The following is an 18,731-nucleotide window of genomic DNA, read 5'->3' on the forward strand; positions in this document are numbered from 1 at the left end:
AGCAACCAGTGCCTGGTTTCGTTGATATTGCCTAGCAATTTTTATTCTTCTGGTCACCTTGACGACATTTGAAAAATATTCCTTTATAAACAGTGTGTCTGTTCTTAGTTCTATTTGTTTGAAATTTGTCTTCTGTTTGGAGCTAAGAAAAGATACACTTCTTCTGAATCGAAAGAACTTAACCCACTGCTATAGAACTCTTGCTGTCAAAACAAAGCTGATGGGGGAAAATTCCAACAAAACTTGGAAAACAACGTAGTTTCGCGAAAAGTGCATTGCGCTCGGTGCAACAAACTTTTGCAACCTGTTTCGGGCTCTGTTGCGATTGGCCGTGGGTCGGCGGGTCATATAGAATGATTGTCTGATTTGAGGCACACTGCTGCAACTGGGACGATCTTTCTTCGCGGACGCCCAAAACCCATGCCCGTGTTGTACTGTAGCTGATGCCAGGATACGCGGAACTATCTACGTTTTCGTTTGGTTCGGAACCGTGATTCGCGCAAAGGGCTCTTTCGTACGTAGTGACCCGCAGCCAATAATCGCGGGTGTGGTGCAACAGGTGTGTATGTGTGAACGATCGGTATTTTGCTCGTGATCCAAAACAAACACCAATTAGTGGCACTATATGAAGAAACGCGGATTCTTCATAGTTCACCTCAGGTTGGGTTAAGTAATGAAATCCACCGACGGGATACAGCATTCAGTTTTCGAATCGTAACCCGATAAGACTCGAGATTTTCCCTTCACATAGAGAGGAAGAGAGAGAGATAGAAAGAAGAGAGGGATCCGCTTATCAGTAATCAGAAGAAATCATCAATAGCTTTGAATGAAACGTAGAACCACCAGAACCATTCAACGTTGTCCGATATTGATAAACGCAGGCCGAATACAGGTGGCAATGTGTGCGATAGATACGGCGGAGCTATAAACTCTGAATCACGTTTAATTCCACACCGTTTTAAGTGCGAAACTGTTCATGGTCTAAATTTGATTATGACCCTTTCAGAAACACCAGGCAGAACCAAAAACCGTCTGAATAGGACATCTCTAGTGAGCATTACTTAAAAGCGATAAAAAAGGAAGTATGTGTTACGCGTATCACACCGTTTGTGGCAATTATGTTTGCACACTTAACACCTGATTAGGTATCCGCGTCATTCGTTTGTCCTAGCCTCAGCCAAAGCAAAGACGATAATTGAGCTCTTCCGATCTAGAAAACCGTGTACTGGTTGAGAGCAATGTGTGACTGGTTGATTTCAAGGCAAACTAGTTTTCCGATTCGGTATCGGAACCAGTTTGTTGCATATTTGTTTTTCTTCTACCTGTGTTTGAAAGAATTTGTAATCGGAACAGTCTATTGCAGTTGCAAGTCTATTGCAAAAATGTTTGATATTATTTCTTCCTTTTCCAGAAAGAATTCGCAAACTATTCGGAAATAAAAGAGTTTGAGAGTGGTTTATCATGGGAAACACACACAGCCACAGTAGTGGGAAAGGATCCGGTTCGAACAGTCCCACAAAGTCGAAGGGAAACGGTGATACGGAAACGAAACCAACGAACAGTGGTAATGGTCCTGCTGGTGCAGTTCCTGGTGCTGCTGGCGCACTGGCACGTGGTATGACGCGTACCGCTAGCGGGGCAGACATTCAGGACCGTTCCAATACACAGTTCCAACCGGTGGATAAGCTTGGCCGTATACTGTCGAAAAAGTGTGAAGAACTGCACGGAATTCATGGTGTTACAGGGGATGTTTTTGCGGTAAGTATGCACTTCGGAGTTCTCTCCATTAGTTCCCGCCACTAATAGGTAATACATTTTCTCATCCTCTAACTCACCAGCGCTACGTATTTCCAAAGTATCCCGATCTCGGGCTGAAGCTATTCCGCTATCTTCGCTTTATGAGCCACGCCAAAACGGAACACTTGGGGTTGGTCGCCTTTCGGCAACAGTGTGAACGATTCCTTGCCCTGCTGGATGATTCCGTTATACTGGAAAACTATGTGCGAATGTTTGGCGATCTGAACGAGAGCGAGCTGATAAAGCCGGAAAATTTGAAAAATTTGCTTCGCACCTGCTACAATCTGGCGATGGCACATTATTCCGATGGACCACAGACGTGTCGGTTGGTAAGTGATTAATAGGCAATCGTTAGATGCATAAAAAAAGAGTGATTTTAACGATTCATTATGGTATGTCTCTATGGCCTAACGATCTATCAACTAGGCTTTTTTAAATGCAATACAACAGCTGTCGGAACATCTCTCATCAGGTTCTGAATAACGTCTTCTTCAATTGCCACCGATTTTACCGATATCTTAGCCTTAGAGACACTTCGATATTAGTTTATACTTCATTCCGATTCCGGTAGATGAATGGATACTGCTTCTTCTACTCCTTCTTCTACTCCTTCTTATTCTTATTGGCTTAACGACCTTCTATGTCACGCCGGCCATCTGATGGCTTACTAGACTCTCCGCTACCACGTAGTTGGATCAATCCACACTACGGGGGGATTTGAACCCCGGTCATGCCGTTTGAAGACCGGTACCGCTCTCGCCACCTCCCGTCCGCCCCATTCCTTCTATTTTTCATAAATATTAATCGCCTGTTGTTCTTACTACACGCTGCTATCCGTAAGGTGGAGGATAACGATGTTTCGGTAATATGTTAAGTCTAATTTGACAAAACATTTTCAACAAATATAGCTCAAACTCCAGCTCGTGAATTCCTTTCCCTAATACAATTTTCTCACCTTTGCAGCTCAATCGGACGCTCGATTCGGTAGTGCAGTCATGCTTCTTTTCCAAGGAATCGCTCAGTCCTGGCTATATTTGTCGCTGGTTAGAGAACAACGTACCCCGTCTGGTACCGCCGATCCATAAGTACTGTGTGCATGCGCTCAGCACCTCCCATCGGACGATCATCGACAACAGTATGGCAAGCAACAGTGAAACGGTCGTCTCGATCAGTGCCATCAATGCGGGTGAAGCAAGCTACGGGCTCGAGCTGCAAACTCCCATACTGGAGAAAACGAACCCGTTCGGCAAGGAGCTGGGCGGCGGGATAGGTAATGGGGGTGGATCGGGGCCCCGTGAACCAGGCAAACCGTTAACGGAGGATGAGCGTGAGCGGTTGAAAAATCAGCAACCTTTGTTGCCGCTGTCGGAGGCTTGGTTGTTGGCGGGATCGTTGCCACCACTGTACAGCAAACCGCAGTCTGTACCGGCACCGATTAATCCTAATTCGGCTAACTTGACATCGCATGTAAGTGGAATAAGGTACAATACTCTTATGCAGTAAAAATCATTTGTTATCTGTTTGTTGGGTGTAGATTTTCCTGGCGAAACTGTTGTCCCTCGTTCCCTCCCACTGGACTTCACTGTACGATTCGCGGCTGGATGGGGCGGGCACGAATCGGTTCTTGCATCACGTACTTGGCTACCGTGGACCGAACCTAATTCTGTTCCGTTGCGAGGACGATCTGCTGTTTTGTGTCGCGAATCCGAACGAATGGCGTGAAACGCATCTGTACATCGGTGACGAAGGAAGTTGCTGTCTACAACTTCTACCGAAGTAAGGGATCGAAGGAAAATGCTTACGCTCCTGCTATCTTACTATTGCACCTTTTCCACTCCTTTCATACCAGATTTCAAATGCTAGAGAAGAAGCCGAAAAGTCTCTACCTAAACACGCACATCCGCGGCTACCCGAAGGGATTGCGAGCTGGTTCCGATCCACGCAAACCGATCCTAATCGTGGACGAGCACTTCGAGCGGCTCGAGTACCGTTCACTGCAGCACAAGATCCTTTCGATTGAGGTGTGGGGCTGTGGCAATCAGCAGCAGCGCGAGGTGCAGCTTGATATTAAGAAGTGGCAGGTGAAGGAAGCGGAACGGCAACGAACGGTCAAGATGACTGCTGCTGATTGGATGGACCATCCCGATCGCTATCTGCTAGAGCTCGGTGGCCGTCAAAATTACAACAACTCATCCACGTAATGCAAAACACCACTAAAAGAGCCTTAACCAGTAGCACAGTACTCTAAGCCCTAACCTAAAAACCCCGTAGCCAGACGATATAGGAAACGACAGGTCGTTACTGCAAAAAGCTTTGTCGTCCATTTCGGTACAAAAAATGGAACACAGAGTTCAGATTTCAATGCTAGTTTTAGCAATACTATCTTATCACCCCAGATGATTAGATTTCTTGAAAGGGGAAAGTGGGGGAAAAATGCTGTACTTAGGACTTTTTTATGTATTAAAGAATGTGTGTTTGGATCATCCATATTTATAAGTAGCATCGCTATGTTGCTACATCTTTGGAAATATGCCACGCAATTTCAGTATCAGAATTCATTGCGCATCCGTTGGTATTGAGTTGATGAAATCAAAGAAAACACACACTTCATTCAAAAAAGACAGCGAAACGCATAGGACAAAAGTACATGAAATGATGATGAAGACTTGCTGATATATCCTTTTGTCACTTGATTACTGGTGGCTGTTTTAATATGTTTCGTTCACGCTTTTGTTTTGTGTTCATGGTGCTGAAACGACCAACATTTCCGTTTGTTAGGATAGAACCATCAACAGTGTGTACTTATTTCATTAGCACCAATTAGGCCTATTTGTTAGATGCCTCACAAACTGGGAGGATGAATGATTTTTTTTGTGTGCTCCTACACGGCAGAGCCCGGAACCTTTTGCTAGGTGCAATACAATAAGAATCTTTATTTAATAATGTCGTAATGCGAAATGTTCGTGCTTTTTTTAACACACAGCCAGGTGAAAGGGGATTGTTGTTTGTTTGTTTTTGTTTCGTTGGTCGAAATAACCCTATATTGGGCACCGTCTATGGAAGAGTTTTGCATAAGGTAGACAATAATAATAACAAACACTTTGACCATTTTAAAGTATTGCTTACGAACGTTAACGTTTACTTATTTGATCTAGCTGTGAATAGTGTCTTAAAAGAAAGTGATAAATTGAATAAAGTGGGAAGCAGCACCTTCAAACTGATGCTCCGGGACACTATTATGTATGCTTAAGGCACGTAAAATTTATTACCAGACCGCATGTGCATTGGAGACATAAATTTATAAATTAATCAAATTGTTTTTTTTTAATCGCCGAAACCGCGTACACCATGCTAGAGGTCAAGGTGTATACAGTATCAGCTGATCAGCTTTGAGCAGGTGTGTTGTGTCAGCCAAGCAAGCTAATATATTGTTCCTTTTGAAATACTTCACATTCATGTTTGACCGAGAAAAGCATTTTCCTATGATAGAACATAAAAGCTGTTCATTGTTGTTGAGTAAAAAAGGATTTAATATGACCCACAAAAAAAGTAAACAGTGAAATGTCAAACGAAACGTCACTTTATCTTTCATCACGTGTAGCTATCTTGGCAGACCCTTTGCTGTCCCCCACCCATGCTTACATCCTAAATAACGTAATATTTTGCCTTTTTCCCACAACTCGTTCGTCTTTCATCTCTCACGCAGAAAGGGTGTTAGGTGTGTTCCGCGGCGCGTGGAATGTGCCTTGCCCGTGGTAGATTCGTCGTCTGTCCAGCCACGCAGTTAAGCTTCCACACACTTCCCTTGCAGCAGACACTGCGGACATTCGTTCAGCAAAGATCGAATGTGTAGTGGGCCGCGATTCGGTTGGGAGTTAAACGTGTGTTGCGTTATGTAAACATTTCTCGTGTCGTGTGTGCAAAGTTTGTGCAAAAGTGCATTTTGCGAGTGTGTGTTGTTCCTGCCCGAAATTACGGTGTTTGATAAGCTGCGAAGGTGCTGGAATTTTGCATATCATTTTGAAGCGCCAATGCAGAGTAATCACTATCTAACGGGATAGGCATCGTGTCAGAGGTTTCCCACTACCGTGCAACGGGACTCTTTTGTTAGTGTAGAAAAGCATCTCAAACCGGATACAGCAGCCGCCTCCCATAAAATAATATAAACTATATTATAAACATCATAAACTTCCGAGACATAGCGACGACGCAACCTCCCATGTGAGACCGCGGGAACGAATCTACTTAAGTAGTACACTTACTACTTACGAAAGGTACCAATACTCAACCGAGTATTAAGTCACCGTGAGCTCGAACACTTTCACCGTCATCGTTCGCGAGTTACGCCGTGTGCGCGCTGCCTATGACCGTAAGCGCGACCTGCTTTTACACGCGAACCGGGTGGCAGCAGCGACAAACGAATTACCCGCTCACGAACCGGTGACCTAAGATTGCTCCAATATAATACACACACATGGTTGTGCCATTACACAACCCTTAACCTCTGGGTGGTGCGTAACAAGGTTGCGGGAGCGCAAGGATATGTACCTTTCGGCTTAAGTTTGGTCAAAGGTGATTGGTTCGGGTCGAACTTAAAGGAAGGGACGTTTAAAGTTTTCATTCGAACAAATTGAACCCTGCCAGTGTCAAAAAACATCGTGCACGCCATTAGAAATTGTCGAGCGGGGAACGGTAGGATCGCAACAATATGAGCGACAACGAGCATCAAAACCGGGCGAAGCAAACGATCCGTGTAGGATCGCGGAAAAGTGAGGTAAGTTTAGCATTGGGCATCAGGAATGTTATAGTAAGTCATCCAGAAAGTATCCGTGTAATTTTGACCGAATATTCAGCATTCCTTGAAAATCCTCCGGCACTATAACCAAAATGTCTTCGTATTGTTTTAGTTTTGGGTCTCTCAAATTTCGAAGCATCTGCTACGTTTAAATCCCAAAAAATTGTCCCCTATCAGCCGAGGGGTCGGTCATGGAAGCCTCGTAAAAAAATCATATCTGTGACCATTTAAATCAAGTCGGCATTAAAATACGTGGATACTTTCTGGATGACCTAATGCACATGTGTAGAGTAGGGCTAGTGTACACAATCTATTAAAGCCCTAAATTTACTGGTGGATTACGCTAGTAACCAGTGTTGGGGGTCGTTTACTTACTTAACTGTTACAGATGTTGTTTACTGCTCCCCTTACTGACGATAAGATCTATGTATAAAGACAAACAAAAAAGATTCTTTAACAATCATTTTCTCAACGTTAAACCGCTCGGTGATTTTCGTTTTTTAACTAAATACATACGGCTTCTTGGTTTACCTTTTTGAGAAGTTGAGAAGATGATTGGCTGTTGGAAATCCCAAAAAACAGGAAATTCTGAAAAAAGTATCAAGTATCAATAAAAATGTTGATACAAGTGCAGGTGTTTTCTTCCGCTTTGTGTGTGTGTGTGTTTTTTCTAACTAAAAATCTATAGAGAAACGATAACACGACCAGAAATTCACTCAAACATAACGCCATTACGTCTCGGGCAGCTATAAAAGTCGGAAGGGAAAGAAATTAATAATTTATTATTGTATCCCCTAAGCTGAACTCTCGCTATGTGGCGGTTGAATTCATGTTGAGAATCGACACAAAAAAGTCAGTTAAATGTTTTATCTATTTGAAGATGGCTTGTCTAGCCATTGGCATGTCGCTAGCAATTATTCCTCAAAGTTGAAAGGCAACGGCTCATTGCTAATATGCCCTCTACATTAACGGCACGAAATCAACGTACTCTATGGAAATCCGCCGCCATCCACCAACTGCTGGACCCCGATCGTTAGCGTTAACTTACAAGGCAATTAGAATTTCAAAGCCGACATTTGACACCGGCCCAGTCTCTCTTCTGCGGGACGACATTTAATGGAGTTGTGTGTCTGTTTGCCTGGAGTTATCCAAACTGATCGTTATCGTACTGCATCATGCATTCATTATGCTGTCGTTAATGTGTTCCTATTTTCTAAAGTTTGTTGTTAATCTAAATTTATTATTTGTTATTTATTACAGCTGGCTCTCACACAAACGAAGCATGTAATCTCTCTGCTCCAGAAGCTCAATCCGGATGTGGTGTATGAAATTCGTAAGTGGCCATTTTTTATATTTTTGCAAGGGTTTAAAATAGAATTCTACATCCTCCCTTACCTTCTCCAATGTGTCCCTAAGCGTATATTGTATGCAAAGTATCACTTCTATTTTAATATCCGATCCACTCAGTTGATCTTGGACGCATAGAGCAGTGAAGTTATTTGAAAGTCATCATTTATTGGTCGATTGATGTCTTCTCTGTCCCGCGAACGTTCACCGCTACACCGCTCTTGCTTCGAGGCGATCAAAACTTGCTGGTCATGCTAACGCTTTCCAGACCTCAGTCGTATCCCCTCCAGCACACTTGCTAATGACACCTCATCTTCAATCGTCGCATAGTTTTGATAAGTTCTCTGTACGTGCATCGATAAGGATTCACCACACATGTTGCTTCAATCGAGCACGGTAACTGTGCGACCCATTACGATTTAAGCAACGAATTCAATCGATCACGCATTGATTACGTTCATACATATTCCACACGAACCTCTCTGACTCTTGGTGGGACTCGAATATGTAGCAGATTAAAGTAAGATTTGCTTAAAAGAGAAACGACACAACAGTTCGAGGACCGAAGAACGGGCACGTTTTACCTTTACACGGTGCACGTGTTTCCTATGTAGTTTCGTTCGCAAGACCCGTACCGTACCCGAAACATGCTGCGATAGACGTTATTGGAGAAGGGGAAAATCTGCACGATCACACGGTCAGCAGCAGGCAATTGGGCACATACAGGAGAACGCAAACTTTTGAGTAATGATTTGAGAGTTTCCGCGCACAAGTGGACACACCAACTGTGCCCGACGTCGTACTGTTGCGTCAACCATGGTGCGAAAGAATTATGCAAATGAAAAAAAAATCACCTTTTTTCTCGGGAGTTGGATCATTTAAACCGGTATTTTCGGAGGACTTTTTAGTCTTTAGGTCGCTATTTTCTTAATGCTTCGTTTGACCTTGAACATTTTACGATTTGGACTTGGTACCAACATGAAGGTGATTCTATGAAATAATAGAAAGTATTTTGAGCTTTTCGCGTCTCGTTGAATGCCTAAGGGGCATCATGCCATACCGATTAAAGCCTTGAGCAATCGATGCTGTTTAACTTTTCATTCGATAACTTCATACCTGACCTGTTCAACTCCTCTATCAACTGATGTTTAGCTTTATGCTCCTTCTCTCAACCTGCCAAAAAACCAGGAGGAATTTACTCAAGAATTATAAACATACATTCAAGCGATCTGCGCCAAAATGGTGAACTTGTATTGCAACACCTGATTTGCTTTGTTTGCCAGTAGCTTTATCACTCATTAAGCGTAAATAAAAAGATAATACCTCTATCTACTGCAAAACAGGCCAATAACTCACAGGGAAGAAATAAAAACGTTTTTAAATAATATTGCAACATACGTATTGGCTGGTATGTACGAAATGAATTAATTTAGTGTAGCTAAAGCCCTATTAAAAGTCAATAAACTGCTACAGAAGTTTTGTTCCAATAATTAAAGAAGACAGACATTGAAGGAAAAGTTGATGGTATTGTAGGAGCATCAGTCCCTCTATGAATAAGTTCATCGAATGAGGGTTCACAACATGGATCCCACGGCTGAAGCATCTTCCCATCTGGTGCAAAGTATGTTGAACATGGTTTGCCTTCCATTTTCCGGGCAGTTGCTCACAAAAATATTCCATATGTACGATCCATAGATGAGGAATACCCATACCACCCAATAATTGATTCCAAATGTTATTTCGCCTAATTAATTGACCTCCCATTTTTCCAGATACAATGACAACGGTCGGTGACCGGGTGCTGAACAAATCACTGCCAAAGATCGGCGAAAAGTCGCTCTTCACTAAGGACCTCGAGGATGCGCTGCGCACCGGTGGCGTTGACTTTGTCGTACACTCGCTCAAAGACTTGCCGACCGCCCTTCCCCTTGGCATGGCCATTGGAGCCGTCCTAGAGCGTGAGGATCCTCGTGACGCACTCGTGCTAAATGAACGGCATCGTGGTTGTACGCTAACCACATTACCGCGAGGTTCCGTCGTCGGTACATCGTCTTTAAGACGTTCGGCCCAACTGGCCCGATTCTATTCGCACCTGTCGGTGTGTGATATACGGGGGAATTTAAACACCCGCTTGGCAAAGCTCGATGCCGATTCGTCCAAGTTTGCGGGCATCATACTCGCCCAGGCCGGACTGGTCCGGATGGGATGGAACAAGCGGATCGATCAGATTATTGAACCGGAGGAAATTTTATATGCCGTCGGACAGGGTGCGCTGGCAGTTGAGTGCCGGTCGAACGATGAGTACATTCTGGGAATGTTAGGTAAATTGTGTCATCTCGAAACGCAGTGCCGAATACTGACGGAGAGAAGCTTTCTGAAAACGCTGGGCGGTGGTTGTAGTGCTCCGGTTGCGGTTCGGACGGACCTTAAGCGTCGTTGGAAAGGTGATGAAGAAAAGGAAGCAGTCGGACGGAAGCGAGCATCGCAGGACGGTGATGAGGAGGAGAAGGACGAAACATTCCAGCTTGTTGTTGAGGGTGCTGTCTGGAGCTTGGATGGAAAGACGGAAATCCGAACGAATGGCGACTGCACGTTGGAGTTGGCCGATAGTCGTCCAAACAATGGCCAGCAAGCGGAAGATGTTGATGATGATGATGAGTCGCGTCGTGCGAAAAAGCGTAGACAGGATAGCGCATCGATACCGCCCGAACATCAGGTGCGTAAGAAGAGTCCGGAAATTATTCGTGATAACGAAATTCTGCTACCCGGATGCTCCAAAGATGGAAGCGGACCGCGAATGGATCTGAGCAAGTTTATCGACATCCATGGAGAATTGTTTAAGAAGTGTCCTTATTCGTCGGAATTGACGAAAATAGCAAAGGAAGCGAAAGGATCCGATCCGAACGGTAATGAGCGTACGAATGAGACGATCGGTAAGGATGAAGTTATTAAACCTGCTGCGGAAAAGGATAAAATCTGCCCAAGCGTTCGCTTCCCGGTCGGACAGGAAGTGATGGGTGATTGTCCGTTCGTCAGCACGGAGGAAAAGGTAGATTTGGTGGGAAGTATTTCCGTTGGTTTGGTGTGTCCGGTTACCGGTAACAAGCAGCTGCAGGAGCATGACAAAAATGGTGCAGACTCTAAGAACGGTGCTAGCGAGGAGACGGAAACGGAACATCCAAAACTTCTTGCCACTGTCCAACCACTTGCCGACAAATGTCCCTTCCTGGCATCGGCCAAGGTGCTCGATTACAACGAAAATCTCGATCGACGTCTGATTGTCGAACCGAAGCTAAAGGACGACAGTGAACATCTATATTGCGGGATGCATCGGCATTCGTACATTCAACGCGACGTGTTCGAGCGGTGTGAAAAGTTGGGGTACGATCTTGCCCATGACCTGATCGCGAAAGGTGCACTCGCGGTGATGAAATGCGCCCAGAACGAAATACACTCAAAGTTGACTTAAGGATGGAGGGGTGGGTATTATTGCAGCAGTTCCTGTACCGTACCGTTAAGACAACCGACCGCTGTAGGATATAAGTGGTAAAACATGTTGTTTTTCTGGGTTCTCTGTTTTTGTCCTGGTCTTTTGTTATCCAATGTACTCATGCAAGCGAGTACGACGGTATATTGCCCCAAGGGATCAATGTTAAAATGTTTAAAAGGACATGAAAGAAAGTGTTTTGCAATATAACTGTTAGACAACTACTACTTAGCCAATCAATTGTGGGTATGTTTCGGGTGAGAGGAGAATAGGAAAGAAATGGTGCTACTTCGGCCGTGTTGAAGTACAATTGTTTAATATATTGACAATAAATATAAAATTACATTTAAACCCCCGTTTGCTAGTGGGTTGTCACGAATATGGTAAGAGTATTGAGTTCTTGCTATTTTAGCCATTTCTAAGTACACACTGCTGAGATCCGTCGTTTCAATGCCGGATTAAGAGAAATTAGTCTGAAGCCACCATTCTACAATAGTGATATGGAAACAAAAACCAAACATTTCACACATTGCAGGAGGCTAGGTATATCATTGGAATGCTGTCGATGTGTCTGCTGCCCGCTGACAATTGCTAACGTTTAACGACGCTTCTTCTTGTCCTGCTTACGACTACGATGGTACGGTCTTCTAGGTGTGTTTTGCGGTGACGAGTGTTCCGAGCTAGAATCTTCGCTGTCGTTATTCTGCATAGAAGAAAGCATAAAACACATTTATATTAAACTACCAGTTCTTAAGTGCCTTACAGTTTTCTTCCTGCCATACCTTTGGCGACCAGCTTCCCGGATCACCGCTTCCACCGGACGAATCGGGCAGCACGATGCATGCCGCTAGGCAAACCATTTGAAAAATGGCTCCAACATACAACCCGTACCGTATGACCGTGCCGAACAAATCTTCCTCAGCGATGTTCACCAGCGTAGCGCTCATTTTACGCCGTAATATTGCAGACACAAGCTTGCTACTTTCCAAATTTTAGGCGAATATCGATTTGTTTTGTTTTGCGCTTTGTTTACTGAAAAATTGACACCCATGTAGCAGAAGAAGGGAGTGCAATGTGCAGGGTGCTTTCGACAGTTTTTAGACAGAAAATGGCAACACTGCTCAGGTTTGTCCTCCGACATCCGATCCGTTTCTTTAGTAGCGCGATTGTATGAGGATATATAATTGATAGAAATTTTATTTATTTTGTCTTCGATTGAAAATAAATAACGCAAGCATTTAAGTAATGACAATTTTAAAAATGTTCCCAGATTTTCAAGATGTCATAATATCACTTAATCCTGATTGTTTCCCTAAAGAAAAAAATCATTTTAAAGACTGCAAGAAGTAAGAGATCGTAAAATAAAAAAATAAATTACAAATTAAGCTGAAAAAAAAAAACAACTTACTGTCAACCACCAAATCCATTTGTCGGAACAGACCACACAACGATTGCTATCTGGGTAGCGCTGCAATGCCCTTTGGGTGCCAGCATTCGTTTACATCAGAGTCCGTGAGTTGAGTTGGCGAAAACGCATTTAGAAAAAAAAGGTGGTCGACACTGGTTGATAGACGTACGAAGTCCACACAGAGTTTTGTGTCCTCATACTTGTTCCATCACTATCGAGGTCAATTGCGTATACTACCCATTTTTTTGCGGAATAAACTAAAAAGCTATCTTTTTGCAACGCTCACTATCGCGAATAAAGTCCATTTGTGAACGAAAAAGTAGGTTCCTTTCAGCAGGTAAAAGGGGAAAACTTTGCACCCAAAGAAACAGAGTGTCACTGTGTGCGTGCGTGCGTGTGTGTCTGTATGTTTGTTCGTGTGGTGTGATTTCGTTGCGTTCGTAGCTAGCAGGGTGAAAATCGGTACCAGTGTGCGCTCGTGTGAATTTTAAAGAAACGGGCAAATATTGTGCGTACGCGTGAAAGAAGTGAAGTAACGGTGCACCATACACGAGCAAAAATAGTGGACGAACGGCGAACGGAAGAAGGAGCAGCAACCGCAGAAATGCATACGTTCAGTGAGACGGGTGCAGGAGTACCTGCATTTTTGGCGAAACTGTGGCGCCTGGTCGAAGACAACGAGACGAACGATTTGATATCGTGGAGCACGGTGAGTGGGTGGGTTCGGTGTAAAGTGGGCCCGTATTTGTTTTGTTGCTGTTGTTAGCTTTTACAGTGCTCATCACATCATCAGTCGGCCGTGCAGAAACCAGACATCGGGGAGAATGAAAGTGTGTTGTGTGGTGTTTGTAGGTATGCGTGTGGCCGCCACTCGTTGTTCGATTCAAGGCGGAGGGGGTTTTTTCAACCCCATATTGGTCGCATAACTCACCCTATACATATATAGAGAGCTAATCCACGTTCATTCCGTACGTTCAGTTTTCACCCCGTGCCAGTCTGTATTCGAGTGTGTGTGTGAAAGAGTGTGAGTACAAGCATGTGTTAAATCGGTCGCAGTAGGCCTAACAAAAATGGCCGCCGTTTGTATGTTTTGTCGAAATAGATTTTAATCGCGTGTATCGTTCGTCGTGTTTGTCGCTCGCCTACCGCGGTCATTGCCGCAGATGATGAATCCGCGAACCACCCTCCTCGCGATTCATTCGATTGATTCATTCTCCGGCACGTTCGTTCATTGGTCAGCCAATGTATTAGGCGACGGTGTATTATTTTTCATTTCGTTCGTGTGAAAACGAGTAGAAGGGGGTTGGGCGATAATTAGCGCATTGCTGCAGTAGCAATACACACGCGCGCGTATATACAAAAACAAAGCAACAGATGATGAATATATCTACACACAATCGTTGTGCGTCGTATGATGGCAATTTGCAGGTTAAAACAAATTAATTTCCTATCATCAGCACACAGGTGCGATGGTAGAATCGTGCGGTCGTGAAATTTTAGACGATCATTCAGTTCCCCCAAAAAAAAAACCAAACAAGCCCCAAAAGAAAAAAAAAGTCGTCATTCACCGTCAATTTGTCCTTCGATGGAGGTTGTTTCTGTTTTGCCGTGCCATTGTGTCTCTATGTGCGTGCGCCGGATTTTCATTGTGTGTGCTTTTGTTGTGACCATCGTTATAAGCCAGAATGCGGGTGTAGGTATGTGTAAGTGCGCGCTGTGGAACACAATCAGTACGTCATTTCGACAGCTCTCTCCCCCACCCATCAGGTGAAACATGTTTCACAGCGCGTTCAATATCTTCAACATTTGTGTTGTGTGTTTTGACGACGTCTGCCAGAAAGCGCACAATACTTTCCCATTTGCAGTGTCTACAAACTCCGTTCGTCGGATGTACCGGTGCTGTGCGCTTCCCTATTTTCATCACCTCAGAAATGCGCGATCGATCCGCGAGTGTCGTGCCGCACGCTAGAAGTAATTTGGAAAAGGAATGAAAATTTAACACCTATATTCCCACTAGTAGGCTGTGAACTGCTGCTGGGTATTGTGATATAATTCTACACCTACCAATGTGTGTGTGTGGGTGGAGGGGGAGGGGGGGGGGAGTGCGTCCGTATGTATGTGTCCACCGATGCACGTGTGTATGCGGATTTATTGCCTTCGGTGCCTTTACGTAACACGCGCCGCTGCGTTTTATTTGATTGTTATTTATTATTCACGGCGGTCAGTAGCAGTGGCCAGTAGCGCGGGATCGTTTAACTCAAGCGCGGGACCCCGGTCGATTTGAACCCCGGGATGGGTGGAAGAATCGTAGCACAATTGTCATTTCGCACTCGTAACGTTGTTTGTGCAGCGGCTCCTTGCAAGCCCCTTTTTTCTATTTGGAAAGAATTCGATTCGTCATTTGTATAGCTGAGTTCTGTTTGAGCAATTGGTAAGGTAGGTAGGTGCCACTGTAACCCGCCAACAGCATAGTAATCTTCGTGAGCATTTTAAAAACAATGTGCCTGACGAAAATCGGAACAGCTAGTCGGTTAGTCGAGGGCGGTCCGGTGGTGTAGGCGACAACGGCGTCGGTCTTCAAACGGCAGGACCGTGGTTCAAATCCCATCCGGACCGTCCCCCGTAGTGAGGACTGTGACTAACCAACTACGTGGTTATAGGTTGACCTTAGAGGTCGCTAAAGTCACGAAAAAGAAGTCGGTTTTTGGTTGGTCGAAATCATCGAAATTTTAGGAGCCTCCCAAAGCTCCTGAACCACGAACTTTCTAAGCAATTTGTCCTAACTGATATGATAATCTAACTGATGAAGGTACTAGACTCAAATACCTCCTGTAAAATGATTCCCAGTTATGCTTCTTTTTGGCTAGATCAAGTGCAGTCGAAGCCGTTTGGTGATCAGTTGCAGGTCTGGATGAAGGAATGTACCGACATTGACCGATGTTGATGCAGTCAATGTCTATTTGGCCATATCAAATCTGGATTCCTTGAAATAGAGCAAGAGTTCAATTTTGTTGATGATAGTATACGTCTAGAGGTAGACAAAATCATGATTCTCTTCTTAAAAAACATTTTCACACCTTTATACTAACCAATCTCAAAATCACTGATCAACTTTCCAACTGGCCTCAAGTGTTCCAAGTTGAAGAACAAAATGAAACAGGCCTCATTTTTTAATAGCAAAAGCAAATTGTGCCTTGTTTTGAAGTGTTTTCTGCAGACGCAACAACGATATTGCTTAACCAGAATCCTGACACTCCTGAATTTCCAGTCTGAAAGTCATCTTCATGACATACATTACCCGTGGACGTGTAAAAGCTTTGGACCAAAATACTGTCGATATTGGACAGATCGTTGAGCTCCTTCAATATGGACGAATCTTGATTATTCATTCTAAAGCGCCCAACCAGGATCGATTTCAAGTTGTACGAAACTTCCTTTGGTAACTAAAAATTGATAACTCATTAGTATCTTTCGGTTTCCTATATAAAAAGCTTGTTAATAAGAACAATGTATAATATTGATTGAATGATGTATGGATATTTAATTTTCCACTTGAAAAAGTATCAAAAAATCAATAACCGTGCGAGTGAAGTGAGCAGAATCACTTCCGTCTTTCATATTTTTGCAATTTGTCGCAATTTGAAGGCAATGGAACTGTTTCACATTTCTTTTGCTGCACATTTGCTAAGTGAAAGAGTAGTGTGTGTTCAAAATGTCGCAAATTTGAGTCAATTTATCAATAATTTGAGATGTAAGTGGTTGTATTTAAATTTAATTTTTGCATCGTCAAAGTTGTGGCCTGCCATACAATTTCTTACCACCTTTTGAAGGGTTTTAGTTATCTTACTATTGCAAGCTTTCTGTTCTCTCAAAATCTACGCAATCTGTGCACACTATAATTACCGGACAATTCTGTGCACTTTGGCCCTGTGAAAACACACACTTACAAATCGATCGATCGGTGGAAAAGAAAAAGGCAACCATCACTCCCAGGAGGCTATCACACAATTCACCGTTGGATTGGTTGTTTGCCTTCTAGGTAAGGTGTATCCTTGACTACCGCGAAATTGAAAGTCATTAAAAGGCAGCCCCTGCGATGGGTGGTGGGGTGGGGTGGGTAAAACGGATTGCTCAAGTCTCTTGGCTATGTTTATTAGATCGCGCGCTAATCATCATTAGTAACACACAACGTCTCATCCCACACTGCTTTCCGGTTTTGTATTTTCTCGTCGCCTACGTAGATAGAAAGAAGACTAACAATAACAAATACAGCATCGAACATCGCCACAGGTGCACATAGTTTGATTTGCAATACCATGTTATATTTTACTTAAAATATATAAAAACAATTGTGCGATAACCGACTATCACTCTATTTTGAATAAATACCGAAGTAAATTGTAGGAATTACTTTTATATTCCTTCCTTCCTGATGGATGTTTCCCGTTCAAATTCACACACACACACACATACTCCCGTGAAAGCTGCCCTGCCCATTTCAGGAACTTCCTTGACCTGATTTTTCTCATTATTAGACAGAAAGTTAGTCCTACCCCGTACGCCGAAGAAGAACACGATCCAGATTTGATGCTGGTATCTTCATTGTAGCAACCGGTTCCGCTATCACTATGCCACCAGAACGTACCTCCGATAGCTTCGATAATCCTTAATTTAAAGCAACAATTAGTCATCTTTGCGCTTCATACTGATCACCATTAGGCATATGAAACCTTAAATTTAAAATGAAAGTAAACTAATAGAATTAATTACCGAACCCGTTATGGGCCGGTTTCAACGGAATGTATGAATAGTCACTTTTGTGATAAAACAGTAATATATGCACAGAATTAGCTTGCCTTTAAGCACTATCAAGTATTAAACACACACAAAAAACTGAAAAGGAATGGAATCCGTCAAGCAGAATACGAAATTCGACTTTGTATCTTCTACAGTGCGGATGCAAGAACCAAGCCGAGAAGTGTACGACGGTAAAGTTTTGTTTTTGCTCGTTATGTTGTTTTTCTCATAAATGGCTTTTAGCAAACCTTTCCCCCGAACCTTCTCCCTCTCAAACACCCGGTCACGCCATCCGCGGACCTGTTACTAGTCGGCTGTGATTTTATTATTGCCTCGATGAAGATAATCATTTTAATGGGCAGAGAGACCCGGTCCCCACTGCTGTGGCCCCTTAGGATTGTCGCCGTTGGACCACCTGCACCTGCCCTCGGTGCTTCCTGCCAGCTCCCCTTCCCTACTTGCCTATCGAAGCGTTGTCGCAGTGCCCGTATACGCACGAACGACACATTGGCACAAGGCTTGGACCGGTTGTTGTTAGCTTTTTTTTTACTGTGTCGCTTTTATTTTCCAATGAAGCATGATACGTGTGTGCGTGTTGGTTTTGGTGTGACACGACGGCTATATGTCCCCAGCTTCTCATATTGGGCGCTCTCAGCCTCAATATAAATAGTCTTCTCCTGCCACAACACCGTACCTGTGATGTTGTTGTGGTGATGTTACCGCTCGCCATATCACATCGACAAGCACAAGCATAGCGCCAACCGTGTTGGTGGGCTAAGTGGCCCACCAACCACCACTCGGGACAGAATATTTCTGCCCACTCTTGTCGCTACGGACAGTGGACGTTTTACCGAAAAGAGATTGCGCTCGTGCATGTCTGTCCGACTGGTTTGGCTGATTACTACCAAAGCTTTTTTGGTTTTTTTGTTTGTCGATGTTGCTTTTCTAGGCTTATCGGACAAAATGTTATGCTGTAATTTGTGTGTTAGTATGTGTCCTGTAAAATATTACCAGCGTAACGAAAGGAACACCCGATTTCACTCCGGACCACACCATTACTATCGAAAAGCATGGCTTATGGGGGTGCGTATGGAAGCGTG

General features: G+C 43.8%; 5 protein-coding genes across 6 annotated transcripts in view; 4 read left to right on the forward strand and 1 right to left on the reverse strand.

The window, feature by feature from the left end:
- The window catches only part of LOC126568629 (protein anon-73B1), a 793,767-nt gene that overhangs the window by 494,506 nt on the left and 280,530 nt on the right, over positions 1–18,731 (reverse strand). For both annotated transcript variants that reach the window (XM_050225138.1, XM_050225137.1), the window contains exons 2-3: positions 12,209–12,400; positions 12,013–12,129 (exon numbers count right to left, since the gene is read on the reverse strand). In XM_050225138.1, the coding sequence (XP_050081095.1) occupies positions 12,025–12,129; positions 12,209–12,373 (270 nt within the window). In that variant the 5' untranslated portion in view covers positions 12,374–12,400 and the 3' untranslated portion in view covers positions 12,013–12,024. The remainder of the gene's footprint in view (positions 1–12,012; positions 12,130–12,208; positions 12,401–18,731) is intronic.
- LOC126568418 (uncharacterized) overlaps positions 1–18,731 on the forward strand; it is a 366,923-nt gene that overhangs the window by 49,568 nt on the left and 298,624 nt on the right. The window lies entirely within an intron of this gene.
- Positions 1–18,731, forward strand: part of LOC126567839 (probable serine/threonine-protein kinase yakA) — an 84,338-nt gene that overhangs the window by 48,875 nt on the left and 16,732 nt on the right. Inside the window, exon 2 of the mRNA XM_050224152.1 lies at positions 13,419–13,543. Coding sequence (XP_050080109.1) covers positions 13,439–13,543 — 105 coding nt within the window. The 5' untranslated portion in view covers positions 13,419–13,438. The remainder of the gene's footprint in view (positions 1–13,418; positions 13,544–18,731) is intronic.
- On the forward strand, positions 1,462–4,004 carry LOC126568076 (uncharacterized). Its single transcript, XM_050224488.1, has 5 exons — positions 1,462–1,758; positions 1,839–2,126; positions 2,761–3,264; positions 3,332–3,573; positions 3,647–4,004. Exons 1-5 carry the CDS (start codon positions 1,462–1,464, stop codon positions 3,996–3,998), a joined length of 1,683 nt encoding a protein of 560 aa, XP_050080445.1. The 3' UTR covers positions 3,999–4,004.
- LOC126568015 (uncharacterized) lies at positions 6,506–11,413 on the forward strand. The gene is made up of 3 exons (XM_050224413.1): positions 6,506–6,571; positions 7,853–7,925; positions 9,712–11,413. The coding sequence occupies exons 1-3, from the start codon at positions 6,506–6,508 to the stop codon at positions 11,406–11,408; spliced, it is 1,836 nt and encodes a 611-aa protein (XP_050080370.1). The 3' UTR covers positions 11,409–11,413.

This window comes from Anopheles maculipalpis, chromosome 2RL (assembly GCF_943734695.1).
Source record: "Anopheles maculipalpis chromosome 2RL, idAnoMacuDA_375_x, whole genome shotgun sequence".
NCBI lineage: Eukaryota > Metazoa > Arthropoda > Insecta > Diptera > Culicidae > Anopheles > Anopheles maculipalpis.